At 38.4% G+C, this 27,739-nt stretch overlaps 1 protein-coding gene across 7 annotated transcripts in view; it reads right to left on the bottom strand.

Moving 5' to 3' along the window:
• Positions 1-27,739, bottom strand: part of SHLD2 (shieldin complex subunit 2) — an 82,407-nt gene that overhangs the window by 33,382 nt on the left and 21,286 nt on the right. For 4 of the 7 annotated variants that reach the window (XM_019444831.2, XM_053909671.1, XM_053909675.1 and 1 more), the window contains one exon: positions 473-2,008. In XM_019444831.2, coding sequence (XP_019300376.2) covers positions 473-2,008 — 1,536 coding nt within the window. Of the gene's footprint in view, positions 1-472; positions 2,009-20,301; positions 20,615-22,912; positions 22,960-26,291; positions 27,398-27,739 lie in introns of those variants that run through there. The other 3 variants (XM_053909672.1, XM_053909674.1, XM_019444830.2) reach the window with 3 other exon arrangements.

Raw genomic sequence — 27,739 nt, 5'->3', positions numbered from 1 at the left:
AATTTTAGTAATTAAAAACACAATAGAAAATCTGTCTCTGATCCCTCACTAAGAATGCGATGTGCACAGCATTATCAGGGAGTAAGGAGTAGAAACACTGTCCTTTCATAAGACTGCTAATATAAAGAAAAGGCTTAAAAATAAGACACACGTAGACAAAGCCATAAGAAAACAAAGAGCAAGCCTGATGATATGACCTGATTGCTAACAGAGCGAATGAAGGAGGGGTGCGACCAGGGAAGGCTTCTTAAAAGAGGAGTGGAAGGGAGGTTCAGAACAAAGCAGACTAGAGCACAGGCCCAGAAACAGCAAAGCACAGGATACAGGGCAATGGTTAGGAGACCAAAGCAGATGCTGGAAGGGGCTGGACCACGCTGGCTCCCACAGAGGCAAACGGTAAAAAGGCGGGGTAAAAGTGGGAGTGCGGAAAAGCCTACAGCTTTAAGCTACCACCATCCCATGATGACCTTACCTGTGAGCAAAATTATATCTCCAAGAAACACTGTAAGTGCCCAAAATGCTGCAGTCCTCCACAGAACGACCTTCTTCTTAATTTCTGATTGGTCAGTTACCACAATCGTTGCTAAAGGCACTTGAGAGCCAGAATTTGGCCCAGATTTTATATTTATTTCTTTCACATGACATGGAGATAATACCATGACTAAACAATTATACTTCCGACCTTTAGAATCACAATTTTTTATTAATGATGTCTTTTTAATCCCCTTAAAACTAGACACACGCCTCTGGCCCACTGCTGCAGTAGGATGTCTTGCATCAGAAACCAACTTAATTTTCTTGGATGGTTGGAAGGCTTTAGACAGAGCTTTGGAATGGCCCAATTTATCTTCAGAGGTCCAACTTCTTTTAGTAGAACTTTTGTGGAAGGTATTTAGTTGGGAACACAGTATTCCTGAGCAATAGGACTCAATACATACATCACTGGGGGGCACTTTGTCTTCAAAATTGAAAAGTTCCTGAGATCCTATATTTTCTTCAAGACGTTTATCAGGCTTCACGTGAGTGTCACCACTTTTTGTTTCAGGACAAACAGGACTGAAGAGTTCAAGGGAATGTGCTTGGTTTTGTCCACTTTCATCTCCTGCAAAATCATTATTAGGCTGAATCGAATTATCTTCAGTTATCCTTATTTCCCCATGACTTGCCTTTGGTTCACTCTCCACACTTATGGGCCCTTTATTTCTAGAATTTTGTCCTTTATACTTCCTCTGAGATAAAAGAACAACCTGGCTGGCAGTCATTATACTAAGAAATTCAGTATCAGTAGATATTTTAAGGTCTGAGACCCTTCTAACAGGTTCAGACCTTGGCTTATCTTCCGTCTTCAAGGAAAAGAACCCCAGACACTGGTTTTGTCCCTCATAATGTCCGGTTGGCACACATTCTGTTTCAACAGCTCCCGGCCCTGTATGAATGTGTTCTGTACCACAGACCAAATCCAGTGCAGCGGCATGCTTATGATCTAACTGAAAGACATTTTTGTGAAAGTTCTGACCACATGTATTTGACTGATCTTTGTGCTGTTCATCTGTGATTTTCTTATTGTCACCGAAAAGCTTTGGATACTTTTCTCCTTCAGTTAAATGCTGAACTCTGTCCTTAAGTTCACGTATTTGCACATCAGAACTAGTTATATCACTCACCCCTAAGAGGTGACTCTTCTGGGATTTTCCAGTCTCCGTTTCAGAAATACAATGTGTAAAGTCTTCTTTCACATGAACAGGTTCATTCATTGCCTTTGTTAAAAAATGACCACGAGGGAGATCTGGAGGGCCGACAGCTTCTAGGACTTGATAGTCTTCAAGAGTTTCGTGCATGCCTTTTTCATCCCTCGGATGTAAAGAACGGTGATTGTATAAAAGTTGAATTTTTTTCCAGGGGTCATCATCGGATATTAAAGAAGTTCGCTCCTGTGACATTGTCATGTTCAGTGGACCACCTGGGGCACCCCAAAAAATGTGGACTTGAGATCCTCCACTCATAGTTTCTGAAAAAAATTTAAATGAGTATTTTGTCAGATTTTTTATATATTAACTTATTATATGCCATCAAAAACATAATTAATAAAGGTTGTTTATTTTGGTATTCCATTAAATTATGAAAGGCATAAATATACAAGAAATCATAAAGGGAAATCAAAATAGCCAGAAAATATCCTCACATGAAGACTCTTTAATACATTAAAAGGGATACTTAAAAAAAGACTACAAAAAAAATAAAGCTAAGTACACTGACATCAAATGGTGTTTAATTACATTTAAATAACAAGTTAGTAGAGAAGGAAAAATAAAGCATTGGTTTAATTGTACTACAGTCACCTTTAAATTTCCTGTTTTCTTCACTCCATAGACTATCTCAGTAACTTTGGGGCCTCCTTCCTTCAACTGTGAACTCAGTTCCCGAGACCAAAATAGAAGTTCAAACAGGAAGGGAGAAAAAATTAAAAAACTGAGGCTTGAGGCTCTCTTCAAGATGTAGAAGTGACTGTCATTTATGCTCACTCCAATCTGTTAGCATAATAATTACTTCTGTATTTTTAAATCTTCTCTGAAATACAAAGAATTAAGAGTAGTCATTTTGTAATACATGGATAAAAGAAACTCGTTATAATTTAAACTTTTTTCATTAACTGTGGCACCTGATATAAGTACATCTAAGAAAGCATCTTATTCATTAAGGTAAAAATGAAGAATTGTACCATGATTTACTTGATCATAACTGACTTTCAAAAGGAACTTATTAAAGAGATCCAGTCCTGGAGTTTGTTGAGAACTCTTTCACAGTGCTCCAGGGACAAAAAGACAGATAAGGCTCTTGGCCTAAGGGAACTGTCAGCCTGGTTTTAAAAAAAACAAAATGGAGGGGGTGCCTGGGTGGCCTAGTAGGTTGAGTGACTGAGGGTTCAACTCTTGATTTCAGCTCAGGTCATGATCCCAGGGTCGTGGGACTGGCCCGTGTCAGGCTCCACACTCAGTGTAGAGATTCTTGAGATTCTCTCTCCCCCTAGCCCCTCTCCCCCACTCACACACTCTCTTTCTCTAAAATAAAAAAGTTAAAATAAAATTAAAAAACAAAAACAAAAAGGAGGGAAAAATAGTGAGTGTAAACTGACATTCTCAAAATAATGTAATGGATACTATAGACTATAAACAGGAAACAACCATCAGCCAGGGAAGAACGCAGCTACGGAAAGCAAGCATTGTGGCTAAGAGCATTTAAACAAAGGAAACAGCCTCAGTAACAGGCAGAGTTATGAAAAACCATGGTATGACTAAGGACTTTTGATTAGAGTATAGGATCCTTTGTAAAAAGATGTTTTCAAATCGTGAAAAGTCCATATAGAAGTATGGAAGTATATAGGAAGGAGGAACCACCAAGAAATGACAACTATAATCTCCCATCACTCTTATCCTTGAAGATTCACTCATTGTCACCTTTTCCAAATCTAATAATTTATCCAATTATAACTCTTATGATTTCAATATCAGTGTGGACGATCCCTGGCCTCTCGGCTCCTTGACCTCTTCTCCTCCATTGACTGTATTCTCCACCTTACCCCAGTTATCCATTCGTATAGTCATGTACCCTCCCATTATCAATAACTGCACACCCTTCCCTAAACTCAATTTTAAACCTTCAACTCTCTGACTAGCTTCTCCCATCTTCCTACTCACTCTCTAAATGCACAACTCCAACAACTTTCTGAACGTGCGGGATCTACAACTGATCATACATACCACATTTTTACAGCTTCATTCTTCACTTCCCTCCTTAACCAGCTCAGCCACTATGGTCCATTATTATAATCACTCCCTAGCACACATCGCTAATTCTGCTGCTCTCCTCACTAAGATATTTGCCCAGCTGAACTCAAACACTGGTTGAATCACCACCTACTCTGCACCTATAGCCCATGGGCTAGAAGTAACTAGGAAAAAAAAATTACACCTTCATCTGAAAACTAGTCTCATTTTAAGTTCATTAGCACTAACCTCCAGGTGGTACCTAGGAATCTATCTTTCCCTATCTGCTCACTCACTAAGGAGCTCTTTCATACCTCTTCATTCTCTAAGTCTCCAGAGTCTCTTCCCCAGTCCTCACGTACAGTTGGTGACCATGCTACCACCATCTCCAATTACAAGCTCTCAACAACATTCCTACCAACCCACCCCTGTCATATTATATACTGTGCCCACCTTCCTGTTACTATGGATGGACAGTCCATGCTTCGATGCAAGGCCATCTCTTCCTCACTTAGACATTAGATCTTATTCCCTTGTGCTTCCTCAGGTTCCAATAATTCTCCCCTTCGCTCCTACGTTATTTTTTTGCTCCATACTGGAGCATCTCCATCCACATAGAAACATGCTACCATTCCTTCTCATGTTGTTATTCCTCACCTTCTTTGCCGCTCCAACTGTTGCACCATTCTGCTCCCTTCTTTAGCAAAATTCCTTGAGAGAATTGTCTATACTCCCTCTTCTCTTGTTCTCTCTTAAACCCACTCCTCTCAAGCTTTGGTCCAAACCACTCCACTAAAACAGCACATTTCGAGGCCCCCAATAACCTCCACATTGCCATGATGAGTCAACTCTCCATCTTCAGCTCACTCAGCCCATCAGCAGCATTTGACACTGCTGACCATGCCTTCCTTCTTGAACACTCTACTAATTTGGCTTTAGGGATACTACATTCTCTTCGTTCCCACTCCACTTCATTCTATTTCAGCAGTTGCTCCTTCTTGGTCTCCTCTGCTAGCTCCTCCTCATTGCCAAACTTCTTGCTCAGGGGCCCGTCCTTGGATCTCTCTCTGTGCTCACTCTTGAAGTGACTTCACTCAGCCTCAGGCTCTGAATACCTTCTATACACGAATGACTATCACAAGTTTACCTCCATCACAACCTTTCCTCTGAACTCCTGACTCTTCAACCCACTTTCTACGTACTCCCCACCACCACAAAATGTCTAATAGTCAGCTGTGCAGAAAAGAGGTAACACAGTAAGGCCTGAGACTACCGTCATTAAAGACGGCTTGCTTGCAAGGTGGGCCCAGGTTGGCATCTAGGAATTTAAATTCCAGGAGGGTTCCCACCATTCCTTGATAAGAATAGTTCAGCCTGCCTATACTATCTATGTAAACAATGTTACCATGAGCTGGAAACATCAATGTGTGCGCTATGCAGACAGTAGCTACGTAACCAGCACTCCTTAGAGAAATGGCTGATTCCAGGTCTGGAGCAGGAAGAGTACAAAATACAAAAGAAACCTGAAATATCTCATCACACCAGGCAGCAGTAAAACTAGCAAAGACTACTAGGATGGTGTCAAAATAACTCAGGAGCCAACTTAAAGAGGTTCCCACTGGCCAAAGTTGAGCAACCAATAAGAATAATTACCATAATAGGTTGAAACACACCAACTCACCAAATATGTTTAAGCCCATGAGTTCACAAAGATAACTAAAACAAGCTCACTCAGTGATCACCTTGAGAGGATATTAGTGACTAAGCAATTGTTTTAAAAGCTGGTGAGTGAAAAGAAACTTTATCCTTTCTTTACTAACAGTATTGTAAGATGACCAACTATTTAAAGACAAGAAATCTCTCTTTACAGAGGTAGCCTGCTAATAAACCAACAAATAAAAAAGAAATGACAGAAACACACCACTTTGCCACTCCTGATGAAGTAGCAGATTTTCTAGGCAATAAGCATAAGTGACTGTTAACATCGCAAGGTAGATGTCATAAGGGAGAATGGAGGGAATCTGTAGACTGAGATCAATTATAATGTACAGACCTTATTCAGATTCTGACTTGAAGACACAAATGTAAAAATACCTGTACTACAAGACAGCTGGAGGAACTGAAACTCTAATGTTTAATAACATTAAGGGATTATTGTTAGTTTTTAGTGGGATAACGATACCAAGGCTATGTATGAAAGAGTTACGTGCTAGAGATGCAGGAGTGTCTGCAGGCAAGACAGCGTGACATCTCAGATTCCTTTAGAACACTGGGAGGGAGAGGGAGGGTGGGTGTAGATGAAGCAAGATGGGCCGTGTGTGATCAGGATGACGAAACACACAGAGGGTCACTGCACTAATCACTCTCCTTTTGTATGTTTCAAATATCCTGTAATACAAGTCTTCACTTCTGTGTTGGCTTTTTTTACTATCTTATTTTAGAGAGAGAGAGAGAGCACGCACATGGCGTGTGCACAAGCAAACACAAGGCAGGGAAAGGGGCAGAGGTAGAGAGAGAGAGGATCCCAAGCAGGCTCCATGCTCAGCACAGAGCCCAATGCACAGGGCTCGATCCAACGACCCTGGGATCATGACCTGAGCCAAAATCAAGAGTAGGCCACTCAACCCAGGTGGCCCTCTTTGTTGTTGCTCTTAAGAAACACTGTTTCATACCCACAGGACTGCAAAAAGGTTTATGCAGAGATACCTAAGATTGGGGAACTCTCACACTGCTGGTAGAACAGGAAATTAGCATTCTACCAAATAATTCCACTTCCAAGTTTCTGCCCTGGAGAACTCCGGTACATATATACGTATACAAGAAAACATGTATGAGAATGATCATGGGATACTTTATAAGCAAAAAAAATTTGGAACCTAAAAGTCCTTGGAGAGGAGAATGGATACATCGTGGAATATCCAGAGAAAGATTACTGTACTATATGGCAGTAAAAAGCAGTTACAGGTCAGCACGGATACATCTTACAAATATAATTTTAAATGAAAGAAACAATTTGAAAAATATGTAACTTTTGGTATCAATATATTGAATATTTTTTGTATTTTTTTAAATTTGAGTATAGTTGACACACAATGTTACATTAGTTTCAGATGTGCAACTTAGTGATTTGACAAGTTTATACATTATGCTATGTTCACCACAAGTATAGCTACTCTCTGTATTGAATTACAATATATTCATTTTTAAATATGCCTGAGTATAAAACACCAAATTCAGGATTGTGGTTAACTTTGGGAGAGAGGAATGGGGATATAATAGGTAAAGAGTAAAGGGCTTGAACTGTTCTGAACATGTTTTTTTTTTGTTTTTTGTTTTTTAGTGCAGTGTGGTTAAAGAGGTGTTCCTTATATTGTTCAAAAATATTTTAATATTAAAAAATCCTAGAAAGAAAAACATTAAGAAGCGATATTAAGGATGATTTTTAAATTTTTTCTATATTTTAAAAGTTTTATTGTGATGAATAATGAATATGCATTATTTTCTTAATAATTAAATCTTTTTTGCTTGGTAATTCAGGTTTTTCTTTTACAATCTTCAAACTGAATATGATGTTCCAATAGTTGTAGAACAAAGGACCCAAATCTAACATTGCAGAGTAAGAATTGAGCACAATGATGGCAGTTATTAATGCGTTAGCAGCTAAACAAAGATACACTGCAATTTTCAAGGTTCACAATAATGAATTATTACCATAGAAACAAAATTATAGTGTTTAGGTGTCAAGTTTTGACAAATAAAAGAGAAGTAAGCATCACTAATTACCATAACTACATATCCCACCCTTGTCTAATCCACAGAAAGAATAACCTGCGTAAGGAATAACTTATATGTTGGACCAATCAACAATTTACTACTTATATATCATTATCCAGATTGGCCACTAGGGGGCCCCCAAATAGCAGAGCAAAAACCTTCAAGTTGTGAAGATGTGTTCAAACCAAGCAGGAGAAATAAAACAGACTGACAAGCAGGTGAGAATACTTATTTTCAAATAAAATGTATAAAATTACTATGATAATGACCTCCCTTCTCTTAAATCTTTGGGTTTCTCTCCAATGGTTTCTTCCCTTTAATCTCAAATCTTTAAAAAACAAAACAAAAAAGCAAACTTCTATTTTGTTTCTATGTTCTTATTTCCCATTTATTCTTCAGCTCACTTAAATACAGCTCTTACTCCACGCATCTTGCTAGAACACTTTTTACCATGAAAACCAATGCCCTCTAATAGCTAAACCAAAGGTCAGTATTTGATCCTTATCTTACTACTACTTGAAACTGTAAGTCCCTCTTTCCTGAAACATTCTTTTTTTTTTTTTTTATTCTGTGAGAGCATCAAATTGGAATTACTTTGTGCTTAAGAGACAGATAATTGTTGGTTTCTTCATTCAGTCATTCACATAACAAATACCTACTCAATACTATGTGCCAGACATTATGCTAAGTAGTGGGAACTCAGCGATAACAACAGGGAGTTTTAATAGCCTGATGAGAGAGATAAAATGACAATTCACAATAGTGACATTGAACTGCCATGGGATTAAATGCAGGGGTGTGCCTAGAAAGCAGAAGGTGGGGGCTACCAACCAAAATAGGACTGCCTATTATCTGCATTTTTCATAGGCTCTTTGGACTACAGTTAACAACAAAATTTTGAAACTAAATTTAAATAAATACAGGAAAAAAAAGGAGTACAATACAGCCCCCAAGTCCCCTTGCCCCCACTCCAGCACAGGACCCAGGAAAGCAGCTTTAGTTGCCTTACCCAAGAGACACCAGCTACAGAACGTTTTTAATCTCCAGAACGTTTTTACAGATAGTTTAAGACACTCACTGCTTCTGTGTCCTTACTTAACCTTTTCTCCTAAATGTCCTGCAAACGGACTTCTATTTCTTATCTCTGTTAAGACAACAGTGAAGTCCAAATTGTCAAATAAGCACTCACAGTACAGGACTACTCCAATCATAAAACTCTCTTTCCTTTGTTTCTAGAATGCTATGCTTTCCTGTTTCTTCTACCTCTCTGGTTCTTCTTTCTTTTTCCTTGGACCATCTTCTTTTCCCTCCACACAACTCTGCAGAATTTCATCCAATCTCCTTCATTTAACTACTAAATATCCAATTATGCTTTACCAATCTATATTTAACCAACCACTCTCCCTATATCAGACACATTTCTAGTTTCACTATATTTGACACAATCACAGTAGATAAAAAAAAAAAAAAAAAGCAACATTCTATTTAGCTTTCTTGAAGGGAAAATCTGACTAAATGACCTTACATCTAGCCTGGATTACACAGTCCTTGGACTCAACTCTAGTATGGTTTATGGTTACAGGGCCATGAGACCATAAGTCCCCAAGATTTAGAGCTCTGTGTGCCCTCTAGACAGGGGAGGATGGGGAAGTGCACAGAGGTGACACAGGGCATCTTGAGAGTTCAGAAAAGATGTCCTGGGAAAAGAGATGTCTGAAATGAATCAGTTCTATAAAACACAAATGTGGAACTTCCCACACACACACCAAAAAAAAAATGGACTAGAAAGTATGGTCCTGTTAATTTAAAAAACAGTAATTTTTTACAAAGTCTTTATACCTAGGCTGCTGCTATGAAATCCAGTAATTTATAGGAGTTGTGAGTATGTGAACAGGGGAATGGGATGTGGGCATCCTAGGTGAGGGCAGGGGAAACAAAATATTTATCAAAGCAAAAATACACAGACTGGAGAGTTGTTATAGACAACCGATAAATTTCAATGATTCTAGGATATGTTTTGGGTGTACTCAGAGGGTTAAAGCTCATTAAGATACCAGATGAAACTTGCAAGTACATATCCATTACCGTAGTTAATAATTACACAATTTCTCAATCTGCAGAAGGCCACTTCAGTCAGAAAGACCAATACAACCATAATCCTTTATCTTTAGAGTGGTCAGAGTCTGATGAATGGGTCAAAGATTTATAAAGCAGGATGAACTGTATCAGCAAGTTTTGTCTTTGCAGAACACTGCAACTAAAAATGCTTATTACAAAATATATGTGGTTTAAAGAGAGTGCTTTCTCCATCTTATTACCAACCTATAAATTTCAGTTATAATGCCTTTCTACGTCTATTTTACCAAAACCACTAAGCATCATAGATATTCAATAGCATCAAATGACAAAATGAAGAGTCAAGACAGGACTGTAATGAGAAACATGGGTTTTAGAGTAGGGTATATGGGTTACAACCCTATTCTATGACTTTACTAAAAATGTAAACTTGAAATTGTAGAAGCTAGGTGATCATTATACAGGGTTCATCTTGCTACTTTTATATATATTTGAAAACATCCATAACAAAAAGTTAAATTTCTTTATAGGTCACATGGGAATCAAGTTTCTTTACCTGTCAAATGAGAATAACATCAATCCCTGTCTTACAGTGTTGTTGTGGGATGGACACAGTACTCACTCAGTAAATGTTAGTCTTAAAACCTGGACACTCTATACACACACACTTGGTAACACAAACAAAAACCAAGCCATTGTATTTCCTCCAAGGTTTTGTTTTTTTATGTATATTTTTATATAGTTGTAACTATAAAATTGAAATAAGTTCGTATTCTGTTTCCACGGTTTTATATGGCCACCGTTGTATGTCAATCTATAATGTTCCTAATCATTTTTAATGCTAGCTTAATAATTCAGTGATGAATCTAATTTAGTTAACCATTAATCTCCAATTCATTAATTTGTTTCTAACTTGTCACTATTATAGTCATTGCTGCAATAAATGATTTGGGGCATTGACCACTACGTTTCAATTATTATCTTGTGGTAATCTCCCAGGTGTGGGATTTTTGGGTCAAAGACACGTCCATTGTTACCGCTCTTAAAATGTATTATTGTGTCATTTGCAAAAGAACTGAACAGTTTATAAAGCCACACAGGACAGCTGAGGGTTCCAGCTTTATACAACTTTGTTAGCATCTGAAAAAATAATTGTACTAGTAAGGGTATTGTGAGGTAGTTTACTGCTGTTTCATTTGCATTTCCCTAGATATATCTAAATAGAAAAAAATAGTAAAAAAATAGTAAAATATTAAAAAAAATAAAATAAAAAGTGATGAAAATGTGCATCCATTGAGGTCTGTTAAATAAATTATGTCACAGCCATACAAAGGCAAACTCCACAGCCATACACAGCCATTAAAAATCACAAAGGGTGGGGGGGGCGCCTGGGTGGCTCAGTCGGTTGAGTGCCGACTTCGGCTCAGGTCACGATCTCGCGGTCCGTGAGTTCGAGCCCCGCATCGGGCTCTGTGCTGACAGCTCAGAGCCCGGAGCCTGTTTCAGATTCTGTGTCTCCCTCTCTCTGACCCTCCCCCATTCATGCTCTGTCTCTCTCTGTCTCAAAAAATAAATAAACATTAAAAAAAAAAAATTTTTTTTTTTAAAATCACAAAGGGGGGTGCGCCTGGGTGGCTCAGCCGGTTAAGCATCTGACTTCAGCTCAGGTCATGATCTCATGGTTTGTGGATTCAAGACCTACATTGGGCTCTGTGCTGACAGCTCAGAGCCTAGAGCCTGCTTCAGATTCTGTGTCTTCCTCTCTCTCTGCCCCTCCCTTGCTCATGCTCTGTCTCTCTCTCTCTCAAAAATAAATAAACATTAAAAAAAAAAATCATGAAGAGGGGGTGCCCAGCTCTTCAGTGGAAAAGCATGCAACTCTTGATCTCAGGGTTGTGAGTTCAAGCCCCACATTGGGTATATATTACTTCACGGGCCCAGTACGCTTCTGCTGCGCCACTCTGCTCAGCACAGATATAGATTACTTTAAATAAATTGAGGAACCTGGGTGGCTCAGTCGGTTAAGTGGCCAACTTCGGCCCAGGTCATGATCTCATGGTTCATGATGAGTTTAAGCCCTGTATCAGGCTCTGTGCTGACAGCTCAGAGCTTGGAGCTTGCTTCAGATTCTGTGTCTCCCTCTCTCTCTGACCCTCTCCCTCTCTCTCTCCCTCTCAAAAATAAACATTAAAAAAATTTTTTAATAAATAAAATTTTTAAAAATCATGAACACATGTAATATCATATTTTTCCTTAGTATACTGATATATAAAACAAGGAGACTATAGAAAATTGTATATGGAAGAATTTTATATTTAAAAAAATTTTTTTTGTTAATGTTTATTTGTTTTTGAGAGAGACAACATGAGCAGGGGAGGGACAGAGAGGGAGACACAGAATCAGAAGCAGGCTTCAGGCTCTGAGCTGTCAGCACAGAGCCCAACACAGGGCTTGAACTCACGAACTATGAGATTATGACCTTAGTCAAAGACGGACACTTAACCAACTGACCCACTAGACACTCCTATATTTTAAAATACAGTATTCAATGTACCACCATTTACCTTGAAGTTAAAAACCATTTCCCCTCCTATGTCAGAAAAATGTGTGTTCTCCATAGTAACTGATACAAGTGGTAGTAAAAAAAAAAAGAAAATAGCTTTTCTACACTTTAACCTCATTTAATTAATCCAATTTGTTACCTTATGTCATTGTGCTAAGAAGTGACATGGAGTACTAATAACCCATGTATTACGTACATTCATGTTGAACTCTACTCCAAACAATCATCAATAGCTACTAAATGCTAGTGCCAGAATTTCCCATTTAAGATGACAGAACAGCACCACACTTTAGGTGACTTATGAAAGGTTAAAAGATACAGTATTTGTCCTAAAAACAAAAGCAGTTGAAGTTTAAAGCTATTACTCATTCTTTCTTTCTTTTTTTTTTTTTTAAAGCTATTACTCATTCTTGTAGCTAAACTAACAGCTACTAAAACAAACCTGTGAGCAGACAACTGATTCCCTAAATCTCCTTGCATAACCTTGACTTAATTTGCAACACTCTGGTCTTCAAGTGAGGCATCTGTCATGGGCCCATAGCCACGAAAGGTCCACACAGTGCAGGGAGCATCCTTAGTCCTACGGCAACACTGCAGGACTTTGTCCTTCCCGCTCCCTATTCCAGGCATTCACCCTTCTCCCGGTCAAGTCCAAGAATTTAAACAGGAAGCAAACCTGAATCTAGCTGCTTTTTTACCATAAGAATGCGGTGGCCAGACATTTGGCTTTGCCCAGAAGAGTCCTAGGTTAAGCGTGCTATCCTGGTGTCCTGTTCAGTTTCCCTTTTCACTGGTTTAGAGATAAATTCTACAGTCACCAAGTTAAGAACCACACAACTACATGAATAAATGCTCTAGCAGTGAAGAGTGTGCTTCCTGATACATTTTATCAGAAACATTTTAATAATAGGAACAATTTAAGGGAGAAAGGAAACATTCTGTTCAGTTTTCCTTTATGACTTCTTAAGTAATGAAATACTAATGGAAATTAGGTTGAATAGTATCTAAAACTTATAATATGCATTTGAGAATCTCACAACAAAGAATTAAATGAGGTAGAGAAAAGAATTAATATGTTTGGTAACTAAGGGGAAAAAGGGGACTATGGCTGTCAAGTTCTAGGTAATGAAGCAACAGACAATGGTACTAAAACTTCTGGATCCAGTCTTCCCACAAAACATCTCAGACAGCAAGATGTTAACTTGTCCAAGGCTCATGCTTTCTCAGGAATTCCAGTCGAATGAGAAATCCTAAATATACCCTAAAATATCACACTTCACATCCCCCTCCCCCACAGCAAAAGGACTAAACTCTGAGAAAGGAAATCACAATCTCATACACATAAGGTGGGTCCCAGGGGTCTGCCTGCCAACCCCTGTGCTTGCTATCATCTCCACCCACTCCCTAAAAATATGAAAAACAAAACAAAATCAAGGGAAAAAACAAAACAAAACAAAAACAACTTTGCAACTTAAGCCATGACCTTGCTTTATAAAACGTCACACTCAGCAAACGGCAACTTCATCCTTCCAGTTCCTCAAGCCAAAGAGCCTGGCATCCTCACTGATTGCTTTCTTTTTCTCATAACTTCCAATTGGTCATCAAATGCTTTTAGCCCTCCCTTTAAAATTCATTCAGAATTTTGCCACTTTGCTCCACCTTCGCCTGCCACTGCCCTGGTTCAAACCACCATGGTCTGGATAATTGGCAATAATAGTCTAATTGGTTTCCCTTTTTCCCCTCCGGCTCACTCTGAACACATGCCCCGGGTCACACAATCTGAAGGTAGTGGAGCAGGGACTGGAATGCAGGAAGTAGGAGCCTATGTTCCTAACCACTGTTCTCAATGTCCCTTTTCTGTCTTCACACATCTGTGCACCTAGAATCCAAGCTAGGACCCTGCCATTGAATCATGAAATATCCTCACAAAACACTGACTTATCTAAAGAGGTGTGAAAAAAACAAAACTTCAGTATAAAGACGCTTCACTATCAAAGGATTCCACTGGGAAAGTTCACTGTAACTTAATAATGAAGTAAATAATAAATGGCTTTTAAGAAAGCATCTTTTTTTTTATCCCTTCCTTCCTTCCTATCTGCCCCAATCCTCTCTCCCTGCCTCCCATCCCTTCCTCCCCCTACCCCTCACCTCTTCTATCTTCTCTCTCACTTTTTACTTTAACCACCTGGCAAGGAGATGATAAGCTTCCAAGAAATTAAATATTCAAAATTTTAAAACCTGTTGCTTAGCTGGTTGAAAAAAAGTTTCGGATGACAGAGCTACCTACCTGACCTAACCTTACACTTTCTCCCTTTTACCTTTAATATCCTTAAAGTATACCCCAGCACCCAAGCACACTTGCATTAATATTCTTCCCCCAGACTCTTGTTTATTATTTTTTTAAACCTGAAGTATAGTTAAACATTCAATAATAGGCACAGAACTTACGGGTTCTGTTCAGTGACTATTGACAAGTGTCTACACCCATGTAACCATCACCCGAAATAAGATATGGCACATTTGCATGGACCTCAGGAAATTCTCTCCTGTCCTTTTTTTTTTTTTCCCAAGTAATCTCTGTACCCAACATGGGGCTCAAACTCATGACCTGAAGATCAACAGTCAGATGCTCTACTGACTAAGCCAGTCAGATGCCCCTTCCCTGTCCTTTTCTGAACAATTTCCCTCCCTCTCCAGTCTGTAATTATTTCCTGATCTCTATCAGTGTAGAATAGTTTTGTTTTTTCTTGGATTTCGTATAAACCATATATTCTGTTCATTAATGTCTAATTCCTTTCACTTCACCCAATGGTTTTGAGATTCATCTGTGTTGCTGGGCCAATCTGTTGTTGGCTACTGTGAACACATCGCAATTTTTTTTCTCCATTTTGCTATAGACAGACATTTCAGTTGCTTTCAATTTTTTTAGCTATGGTGAATAAGGCTGCTATGAACAGTTTTGAATTCATAATTTCAAGGACATATTTTTCATTTCCCTTCATCAAATATCTAGAACTGACAAATCATCAGATAGATATGTATTTAATTTCATCAGAAACTGCCAAACAGTTCTCCAAAGTAACTGTACCCTTTTGCACAACCACCAGCAATGTATGGTTCCAGTTGTATCACATCATCCCCAGTGCTTAGTATACTTAGTCTTTCTTTTGTTAGTCATTCTAGATGGTGTGAAATGGTATCTCAGTGTGAGTTTACATTGCATTATTTCCCTGTTGACTAAGTGATGTTGACAGCCTTTGCAAATGTTTATTGGCCATTAGTATATCCTCCTTTGGGAAGTCTGTTCATGTCTTTTCCTCATTTTGTTACTGGACTATTCCTCTTTTGCTCATTTTGCTGTTGGGCTTTTGCAGTTTTTTATATGCCCCAAATACAAGTCCTTTGACACATAAAAGTGGTAGAAATTATTCTTCCATCACTGGACATTCTAATTGTTGGGTGTTGGCTTTTATGTATTGGCTGTATTCCTTTAAAGAGCGATGGATTTAGTTTGGGTACACGGTTGAGTTACTTGCAATTCATTTGACACTTTCCTAACTTGCTTCTGAGCTTTGTTAGGGTGAGTTTAGATAGGGCTGCAGTCTATGGCTAATTTAATCCCACTCCAAGATTTCCAGCCAGTGTCCATGTATGAAACAGTCCCTCCCTTCATGCCTAGTAGAAACACACACTATTCCAATCTCTGTGTGAGCTCCTGGAAGTGTTCGGTGTACTGAGTTCCAGTGTGGCTTTCTCCAGCATTATGTGGTTTCATACTTTGCATATGCAGATGAGTATTCAACAAAAGATTCTAAAGGACCCTTCTATAGATCTCCAGAGATCTCCTAGTTCTATGAATTTCTGTGTAGTACCCTCTGCTCCAGTTTTTTTACCCCACAAATTCTAGTTGTCTTAACTTCTCTAATCTCTCCTGGGTTCCACTGGGGTTTCCTTACTCTGTGCTGCAATCTAGAAAGTGCCTACAGGCAGTATGCTGGGGCACCTATAGTGCTCATGTCATTTATTTCAAGGCTTGCCATCCTGCATTGACTGTTTTCCCATGTCTAAAAATACTTGTTTCGTATATTTTAATCCTGTTTTCTAGTTTACAATAGGAGGGCAATTTTCAAAGCAGTTGATCCTGCACACGAAGATGTACCATTTTTATAATAACTCTCTCTGTGTTATTTTTTAGTGGTTGCTCTCCAGATTAAAATATGCACCTGCTGTAAGTTATTATGGTCTACCTACAAATAAAAGTGTACTAATTCAGTCTATGAAATTTATGACAGCATAATTCCATTTCCCTCTTGTGGCATCCTCATGGTATTATACTCTATTTCTATATAAGTTGTGAACCCCACATATGTTAATATTTTTGCTTTAAATAGCCAATAGTGTGTGTGCATATATTATACATAGCCAATAGCCTATGTGTATACATTATCCAAAAAGGTACCAAAAAGTTTTTCTATGTATTTGTGCCACTATTTACCATTTCTGCTGTTCTTTGTTCTTTTCTATATACCCAAGGTTCCATCTGGTCTCTTTCATCTTTACCTCGTAGAACATTTTTTAGCACTTTTTGGCAGTTCAGATCTACTAGAGACAAATTCTTTCATCTTTGTTTTAAGTTTATTTATTTTGAGAGAGAGAGAGAGAGAGAGAGAGAGAGAGTACGCCATGGAGGCGCCATGCACGCCAGGGAGGTACAGAGAGAGAGAAAGAGAGGGGTTCCCAAGCAGGCTCCACACTGTCAGTGCAAAACCCAACATGGGGCTCAACTCCACAAACTATGAGATCATGACCTCAGCTGAAATCAAGAGGCAGATGCTTAACCGACTGAGTCACCCAGATGACCCAAATTCTGTCACTTTTTAATCTGTGTGAAAATATCTTTGTGTTACCTTGATTTCTATAGACTATTTCTGCTCAACATAGAATTCTAGGTTGACAGGGTTTTTTGTGTTTTTTTTTTTTTTCACCTTCAGCACATTTATGGCTATCATCCCATTGTCTTTAAGCCTCCAGTTTTTTCTTTTTTTTTTTAATTTTTTTTATGTTTTTACTTATTTTTGAGAGAGAGAGAGAGAGAGAGAGAGAGAGAGAGCGAGCAGGGGAGGGGCAGTGAAAGAGGGAGACACAGAATCCAAAGCAGGTTCCAGGCTCTGAGCTGTCAGCACAGAGTCTCACACGGGGCATGAACCTACAGACTACGAGATCATGACCTGAGCCAAAGGCAGATGCTCAACCAACTGAGCCACCCAGTTGGGCACCCCGCCTCCAGTTTTTTCTGATGAGTAGTTAGCCATAACCCATACTGTTATTCCCATGTATATACTGTATCTTCTATTTGGCTGCTTGTGCAATCTGCTCTTTAGTTTTCAGTAGTTTGATTATGATGTGCGTAGGTCTGGAATTTTGTTGTTGTTGGGTTTGCTTTTGTTTTGTTTTGCATTTAGACTACTTAGGGCTTGCTGAACTTCTTGATTCTGTCAACTAAAGTCTTTCATCAATTTTAGAAGTTCTTGACCATGGTCTCTTCAAATATGTCTTCTGCCACTTCTCTCTTCTTTCTAAAATTCCAGTTATAAACACATTAGACTGACATTATCCCATAGGTAGAAGAGTTCTTTCCTCCCTCTCCCCAACTCTCTGTTCTCTTGTTTATCAATTTGGATATATTCCATCAACAAGTCTTCACATTCACTGATCCTTTCTTCTGATATGTTAAGAAGATATTAAGCCCATGTGACACATTCTTCACTTGTAATATTGTATTTTTCATATCTGGAATTTTGTTAAGTTTATTTATTATTTATTTTTTATTTATTTTGAGAGAGAAATGGAGAGCAAGCAGAGGAGGAGCAGAGAGAGAGAGAAGGAGACACAGAATCCCAAGCAGACTCCTCACTGTCAACACAGAGCCTTATGTGGGGATTGAACCCATGAACCGTGAGATCATGAGCTGGACCAAAACCAAGAGTCGGATGCTTAACCAACTGAGCCACTCAGGTGCCCCTTCGTTTCTAGAATTTCTGTTTGGTTCCTTGGTAGAGTTTCCAAGACTCTGCTAAAAATCCCCATCTTTTCATGCATAATGTCTACCTTTACCATTAGATCCTCTAGCATTCTTTTTTTCATAGTTATCTTTAAATCCCTATCTGATAATTCCACCAGCTGGATTATCTTTGGGTCTCTTTCTACTGGTTATTTCCTCTCCTGATATTTGGCCACATTTTCTTGCCTTTTCTTGTGTCTTGTAATTTTTTATGATAAGACAGACATTCTGTATAAAAATACATTAATGATTGAGGTAAGTAATATTCTACTTCTAGAAAGAGACATTACCCTTCTGTCAGGCCACTAGAATGTCCTCATATGTAAGTAATCTGGGCCTGGGCTTGGATGCAGCATTAGTTTGATACAGTCTATCACTGGCTTCAAATATTTAGAGGGTGGGAATCAGTACTTTCACTAGAGCAGGGCCTGGGATCCAAGCCCAGGTAGGATTTCAGAGATCTGCCTGTGCTTCACAGCTAAGCCATGGGCTTTCAAAACTGTGGGAGTGCTTTTATGTGTACACTGTGATTGAACAATTTAAGTAAACAGATGGCAGATGGTGTGAAACAGGTTTCTCACTACTGGAGTAAGAATTTACAGATAAACAAGGGGAGGAATTTAGAATGATCTATGTGGCAATGGATTTGAGTTGGATATGTCAATATGAACTCATTTGTATATATACAGATTAGTATACTTCCTGGCTCTGTCAGCTGAGAGGGCCTACAGGCACAACATCTCAGTAGCAACAAGCACATCTAACACCTAGATCTTGGTTTCTCCATTCACCAATTAAAGCAACCAGGGCTCCTTGGAGAAAAGGCTGACTCTAGGACCGTGGCAGGAAATATAGAAGATAAACCTGGAGCATCAGCAGTGCCAAAAAGTAAAAAAAGTGGCCATACACACACACACACACACACTGATGGGGGTATGTCAAAGAGGCATAGGAGCCAATTGAACTAGCTCCCAATGGCCAGAAGTGGAACAATTTCACCAACAAAATACAGTAGTATTGGATTATAACCTCAAGTACAAAATAAATATCCATGAGTCCATACTGTTAAAAGAATGATTGAACAAATAAATAAATGAGGGGAAAAGAGACAAATTTCCCGCACAGGAGAACTCCAAATAATTTACACAGATACTCCACCCTTAAGGACAGGAAGAGTAACTACCCACTTCTTAAGTGTGGGCTTTGCACAAGTGACTTCCTTCCACAGAGTACAGCATGGAAAGAGGGGGAAAAGGAGAAACTTAAAAAACACTACCTCCATCACATGCTGAAGCTCAACATCAACACCACTAGGTCATGTACCCTTACTACGATGTGTAGTAAATGACAATTAATCTCTGTGGTCTTCCTCCCCAAAACCTAAAACCCCATCCTAATTATGAGAAAAATATGAGCCAAATACTAATAGGGGGACATTCTACAAAATGCCTCAACAATACTCCTCAAAACTGTCAAGGTCATCAAAATCAAGGTAAGTTGAGAAATTGCCACAGCCCAGAGGAGTCTAAAGAAACATGAAAACTAAATGTAACGTGGAACCCTGGATGGGATCTTAGAACAGAAAGAGGACATTAGGTAAAGTCAAAGAACATATGAACAAAGTATGGATATTAGTTAAAAATAACATATCAATATTAGTTCATTACTTACAGTACATATACCATACTACTATAGGTGTTAATAATAGAGGAAATTCGGTGTGGGGCATAAGGGAACTTTCTGTACTACCTTTGTGATTTTTCCATAAAACTAAAACTATTCCAAAAAATAAAGTTCATTTTAATTTTTTTTAAGTTTATTTATTTATTTTGAGAGAGAGAGAGAGAGAGTCAGAGAGCACAAGTGGGGAAGGTGCAGAGAGAAGGAGAGGCAGAATCCCAAGCAGGTTCCACACCATCAGCACAGAGTCTGATGCAGGGCTCAAACCCACAAACCATGAGATCAGGACCTGAGCCGAGATCAAGAGTCAGATGCTTAACCCACTGAGCCACCCAGGCACCTCTGAAGTTCATTTTAAAAAAAGAAAAAGACTGGGAACTCACTCTCTGCTTTAAGCATGACTGCCAGATTTTCCCATCTGTTAGGGAATTTTCTTTACTTTCCAGTCCCACACCTTGCTTTCCGCAGCACACGAGATCTCTCTCAATCCTGTTCTTCCTCCCCAGCCTTCCTTTTGGAGGGCAGCTTCCAACGTTGTGTGAAAGCCTGGAATGAATTAGAGGAGTTTCTCTCACCTCTCCTGCCCCGTCCCCATTCCTTGGGGACTGGAAGCATCGAGTTTTCCATTAGAGTAGTTCCAGACTCTTGGGGGAAGGTCATCTCCAGCTGTTTCCCTGCTTTCAGCCCTCCTCCATAACTGAAAACCTGGGGTGCTTCTGGGGAGTTTCTCTCATCTCTCCAGGTCAACCCCCTGCTTGCTGAGGGTGGTTGCTGTGCACTAGGGGGGAGTTCTGTGGGCCTCGGGTAGGGTCTCTGTCAGCTCCATTTACTTGCCCCAGGGGTGTGGCTCATTACCCCTGAGCATTCAGGGAAGACCTGTAGGTGAGAGCTGGGGCCAGGTGCAGACTTGCCCTTTGGTATAAGAGCAGCCGGGGCTCCTCAGGATCCTAGCCCGTCCACACTAGCCCATCCACACCAGCCCGCACCAGCCCACCCTGCCAAAGTGTGGCTGGTTTCTCCTCTCCCCTCATCTGCTGCTGGAAGGTTCCTCCTCTGTGGGCTGTTCTATCCCAGAGCAGCGATGGGTTTCTTCTCTAGTGTGAAGCTTTCATTACTTTCTGGAGTTTGGTTCATTTAGGTTTCCTTGTATCTTCAATCTCTTCCAACTGAGCCAGCCAGGCACCTCCAAAATACAATGCTTTTTAAAAGAGACCTTGGGAGGGGCTCCTGGGTGGCTCGGTCGGTTAAGCGTCCGACTTCGGCTCAGGTCATGATCTCACGGTCCGTGAGTTCGAGCCCCACATTGGGCTCTGTGCTGACAGCTCAGAACCTGGAGCCTGTTTCAGATTCTGTGTCTCCCTCTCTCTCTGCCCCTCCCCTGTTCATGCTCTGTCTCTCTCTGTCTCAAAAATAAATAAACATTAAAAAAAATTTTTTTTTAATAAAATAAAAGAGACCTTGGGAATTAAACTTAGGGAAATTTATCAGAAAGAATAGAGAATAAAATAGATGATAATAAAAATAAATAAATAAATAAATAAGGAAATTGGAAGTCCACTCAAGATAATTTAATATCTGTATAGTAGAGGCTCTAGAGGAAAAAAAAGTCAATTAAATAATTCAAGAAAATGTCCCCAAGTTAACTAACGTAAGTTTGCTAACTGAAAATACAGAATGCCGTCTATGACCATACCACCCTGAATGCACCCGATCCTGTCTGAAAACACAGAATGCACAGCATAATGGATTACAAAAGTACACTTATACTAAAGCATATCTTTTTGAAATGTCAAAGCAGTAGAAACAAAGAGAAAACCCTACAAGCTTCCCAAGATGGAAAAATAGGTTACAATGGATGAGGAGTTAATGATTTCAAACTTTCAACAGCCACAGTATAAGTTAGAAGACAGTGGAATAAAATCATCAAAATTCTGAAAGAAAATGATTCCAGTCTGACAATAATACACAGCCAAACTATTAATCAAGGTTGAGAGAAAAATTAAGGCCCTTTCAGACATGCAACGTATCAAGTAATATGTTCCTATTCCCTTTCTTCAGTGAAATGTGGGAGTGAACTGGGAAAGAAGACAACTCAGGAGAGAAGAAATAGAAGATCCAACACAAAAGAAAAGAGAACCCTTGGAATGATAGCTGGGCTCTCAGAAAACAGAAGCTACCCCACACCAGAGCACCTTGCCCTGGGAGGCATTTCTTCAAGATGACGATGCTAACAGAATAAATGATGTGAGAGAAAACAGAACTTTGGGCAACTGGTAGAAATTTCTGAGTTGAGTTAGTGATGATAATGACCCAGAAATTCCTATACACAAGTTATCCCCTCAACTGAAAAGTCAGGTAATGTCAGTATGTCAAAGATATTACTTAAAAACCCACAGGTAAATCCCAAACAGCTAAGAGTTGAGGATAGCTACCTCAGAGAAAGGGGAATGAAGGCAGGGACTGAGAATTCCTGTTTGAACAATCCCTGACAAACTATCTAACTTGCTGAACTGTATAAACTTGAAAAAAATATATACATAGAAGAATATGGAAGATGGGGAAAGAGTATAGAAAATCCACCTTGACAACTAAATCTGACCTCTGGAAACAAAGAAGTCTGACAAAATTGTCCCATAAAGTAAAAAATGACAAGAATGAATGAGTTTGGGTGGGGTGGGGGAAGAGTAAGAAGGAAGTAACATTACTTCCATGCTACCAAAACTCTGGTCCAATGCTCAGCATCAACAACAGAAATCCGTAAGTTTCTGGGCTCCATGTCCCTAGCCAGTAAAGTGAGCGTAACAGTATCTCTCACAGGACCACTGGTAGGCTTAAATCAAGATAATGCACATGAAGTGCTTATAGCGATGTTAGATATAAATATTATTAACACAGTTAATAATTCACTCTTCTTTAAATAACCTAAATTCTTTTTTGATATCAAATCAGCCAATTCAACTATCACAATACTGAAGAGTTTACTTGAAGAGTTACCTTGTCTACTCAAACATCAAGGCTTCCAACCCTTTCACAGATGTCTCCTAAAAAAGAGGGAGGGAGATAAACTGACTATCCAAGAGAAAGAGAAATTGTTTTAAAAAATATTTATCACACTAAAGTATTGACTGTACCAGAAAAACTACCCAGGTCACCATGCTTTATCTTACAGGTTTTCGTTGATTATGATCAATCATTCACTCACTAAGCAAATCAGCAATTAGAATTGAAAACTTTGTACCAACTGTACATTAACTCAGTAATCCTGAGGCAAGAATTTTTCCATTTCAAAATAAGCAAAGTCTCCAACTTATGCACAGATTGTCTTCTCCAAGTTCAATTATACATTGTTAAAAAGCTTGAGAATCATTTTTCCAAAGAAACAAAATTATGAAATAAAGTTGAGACCCTGAGCAATCACCATAGTAAGTCCATAAGTACCTAAAAACCATAGAAAAAGAAATAAAACCACTTCTTTTGTGCTCCCACAGCTAGTAAAAAAAAAAAAAAAAAAAAAAAAAATAGCTCTTATTTGAGATTAGACATTATATGCCACATCTGGTTTCATTCATCTTTGTATCCTTTTAAACATAAACCATATAAAACAAAGTAGCCGCCTTCTCTCAGGAGCTTAAAATATTTACTTAATGAATGAATACCTAGAATTAAGAGTCCAGCTTTAACCATACTCTTTCCTATGGAGAAATGCATTATAATTTCCAACTGAAGGAACATCTTCCTTTATCCTGGCAACAAGCCCAGTTTGAACACCAAGAATAATACAGTGTCAGCAGATACTCCATCGACATAATAGTCATTCCTCCTTAGAAATCATATTTTGGTCAGAGATCACTCATATTATTGCTAAGTATATAAAAATCACTAAATTGGGTTTTCCGAATATAAAACTTGACCTTCAAAACTTCCCTGATTTCTTTCCCTTTTAATAGCAGCCATCAACATTTTATCTGGAAAGGTTTTTTCCCTAGTTTTATTGGGATTTAATTGACATATAATATTGTATTAGTTTAAGGTATATAGCATAACAATTTATGTACATATAGTACAAAATGATCATGATAATTCTAGTTAACACCCATCACCACATAGTTACAATTTTTTTCATCACAAATGTGATGAGAACATTTAAGATCTATTCTTCTCTTAGCAACTTCCAAACAAGCAATATAGTATTTTTTTTTTTAAGAGAGAGAGCACACGTGAGCTAGGAAGGAACAGAGGGAGAGAGAATCTTAAGCAGGCTCCACGATGAGCACAGAGCCAAACACAGGCTCGCTAGATCTCACAACCCTGAGATCATGACCTGAGCTGAAATCAAGACTTGGATGCCTAAGCGACTAAGCTACCCAAGGTGCCCCTCAATACAGTATTTTTAACTATAGTCACCATGTTGTACATTACATCCCTAGAACTAAGTTATGTTATAACTGGAAATTTGTACCTTTTGACCACCTTTACACATTTCCCCCATGCCCCACCTCTGGCAATCACAGATTGGTTCTGTGTCTGGGCCTTTGGTTTTTTAGATTCCACATGTAAATGAGATCATACAGTATTTGTCTTTCACTTAGCATAATGCCTTCACGTTCCATTTTTTTTTTTTTTTTTTTTGCAAACAGCAAGATTTCCTTCTTTTTTATGACTGAATATTCCAATGTGTGTGTGTGTGTGTGTGTGTGTCTGTGTGTGTGTGTGTGTGTGTCACATTTTCTTTATCCACTCAGCCACTGATGGACACTTAGGTTGTTTCCATGTCCTCAGTATTATAGATAATGCTGCAGTGAATAAGGGGGTACAGATGACTCTTTTAAGATAGTGATTTCATTTCTTTCAGATATATCCCCAGAAGCGGAATCACTGGATCAAATGGTCATCCTATTTTTAATTTTTTGAGGTAGATTTTTGATTTGCAGTTTCTGTACTACTTCAAGTTGGTACAGAAGCTTATCAACTGCAAACTTAATACCATGTTCCCCAAAAATACCAAAAAAAAACCCCACCCCGTATTAAAAGAAACAATATTCAAACAAAAAGATCTGATTAAAACCCAGTATTTCTGTAGCTCAAATGGAACTACCTACTCTTTGATATTTCAGAAGCAAAATAGATAAAGTTACCCAACACAATAACAAATTATTTTAGGCACCAAAATAACTGCAAAAATAACTGAAAATTATAGGTTAAAATTATAGAATTTAGTAAACATATCCAATATGCACAATGATACTGATTTTCATAGTTTAAAACCTGAGAGAAATTTACCTTAAAAAGAACTCCTTTAATTTTTCATTACTCTAAAAAAAACAATTCAATCTGTATAATATACCCAAACAGGAATAAAGATTAATTTATGCTAGAGAGAGAGAGAGCTCACTTCAAGCTTTTTTGAATGACTGATCATCACGTTTCTTCTTCCAAACACAAAATTCATATAGATTGTCACCTTAAATGAGATAAAGCATGGAAACTGCTTAAGCTCCAATCTAGTATCATAAATTACTCCATCAATGTTATTTCTCTTGAGCACTCTTCCTGCTCTAAAATTCTAAACCCCCAATAAAACCAACTTACTTTATTTCTTTATAATGCTTTCATCATATGTAAATGTATGAAGGCTATCTAAATATTTGTTAGAACAAAGGTAGGAGGCTGAAGACTACTTGATGATGACTACTGACAACAGAAGCAGAGACACAGGTCATGTCATCAGCTGAGGAGACAAAAGCATCCCTAGACCACCGACTACATGAACACAACTAAAGATTTTTAAGTGAGGTCTATATGTGATATTTTTGAAAAATATTTGTACATCCAAGAAAATTTAATCATAATTAATTAAATCTATGTTGACTTTCATTTCAAGAATGTTTTCTGTAAAAAGAGCAACGTGCAATGTCTCTGCATTGGTAACCTATGTAATAAAACATGAAACTCACTAAGGAAAAGCAGAGCAGGAACCATTAATGTATCACTTTTAGAGATCTATCCTTATGTGAAAAAAGTAAACATCATTAATTGCAAGCGTATTCCAAACTTTTAGGAGAATTAGGAGGATTAAGAAATAAAGATTAAGAGGGCATAAAGAATTTGACACTCTTTCTATGATTTCAATATATTTTATAGGCAAATTGACACATCCATCTGGCTTGTCAGAAGGGCTGTCATAATATTCTCAGGTTAACATTTTAATAAAAGTTTTTCTCATTTTTCCAAGTATCTTAGCATTAAAAACTTCATAACATGATGTCACTGCTTTGGAAAAAGTCTGGTCATTCCTCAAAAAGTTAAACATAGAGTTGCCATATGACCCAGTAATTCCATTCTAGCTATATACCAAGAAAAAGTGAAAACTTACGTCCACACAAAAACTTTCACAAATGTTCATAGTAGCATCATGCACAATAGCCAAAAAGTGGAAGCAACTCAAACATCCAACTGGATGGATAAATAAAATGTGGTATATCCATACAATGGAGTATTATTCCACCCTAAAAATGAATGAAGAATTTGATATGTACCACAACAAAGACAAAACTAGAAAACCTGCAAAGTGAAAGAAACCAGACACACCAGGCAGTATATGGTACAACTCCATTTACATGAAATATTCAGAATAGGCAAATCCATAGATATGTAAACGGATTATTGGCTGCCACAGGCTGGGAGAAAGGGGAAATGGGGAGCGACTGCTTCATGGGTACAGAGTTTCCTTTGGGGGTGATGAACAAGGTCTGGAACTAGATGTGGGGTGGCTGCACAAGACTGTGAACATCTTAACACCACTGAAACTTTTCGTTATGTGAATTACATCTCAATTAATACAAGAAACTCTATGTCACAAAAAATAGACATTGACATCCTATCAGAGAAACATGGATTATTTTGGCAGCCCTTTAAAAACCTTATGGCTGCAGGGGTGCCTGAGTGGCTCAGTCAGTTAAGCATCCGACTTTGCCTCAGGTCATGGTCTCACCATTTGCTCCAAATAGAGCCATTTGCTTTATATACATTATTACTTATTTCAACCTCATGATACTTTACAAGACAGGTTAACTAACTTATCTAAGTTCACAACAGTAAGTTGTAAAGCCAGAATTGAAACCAAGGTCTGTTGGGCATACAACTGTTTTTGCCAAAACATTCTGAGTGTTGACTACAAAAGAATATATTTTCAGTTCAATTGGCAAACGTTCATATTCCCTCCTGAACACGGTTTCCAAGTGGTTAGGAAATGAGAAAGAAAAAAGCGATTGAGAAGAACATTATTAAAGAGTAAAGTGAGGTGTCTGGAAAAACATGCAATGCATTCTGTGCCCACTATATGCCACATGTGTGCTGGCATGACCATTGAACTGTTACAACAATCCTGGGACATAAATACCGGTATTTCATTTTTTACATAAGAGGAAGCTGAAGCTTAGAAAGTTCAAGAAGGTCCAAGTTTAAAGACATCACAAGGCACAGAACTGGGATTAGAAATCAAATTCAGTTCATCAATACATATTTACTCGGTGCTTACTAGATTTCAGGGCTAGAAGAGGCACTTAGAATAGAATATTAGAGATCCCCCCACATACAGCTCAAACCAAACCCATTTTCTTTTCACTTAAGGAGTGAGTCATTGTGAAACTGAAAAATCCCTGTAGATTTTTTCCTTTAATAGCTTTGTTTTAAATATTTTTTTTTTAATGTTTATTTATTTTTGAGACAGAGAGAGACAGAGCATGAACGGGGGAGGGTCAGACAGAGAGGGAGACACAGAATCTGGAGCAGGCTCCAGGCTCTGAGCTGTCAGCACAGAGC

Source organism: Panthera pardus, unplaced genomic scaffold (assembly GCF_024362965.1).
Source record: "Panthera pardus isolate Hobbes unplaced genomic scaffold, ASM2436296v1 HiC_scaffold_22, whole genome shotgun sequence".
Taxonomy (NCBI): domain Eukaryota; kingdom Metazoa; phylum Chordata; class Mammalia; order Carnivora; family Felidae; genus Panthera; species Panthera pardus.
This window is presented reverse-complemented; position numbering and strand designations above follow the sequence as displayed.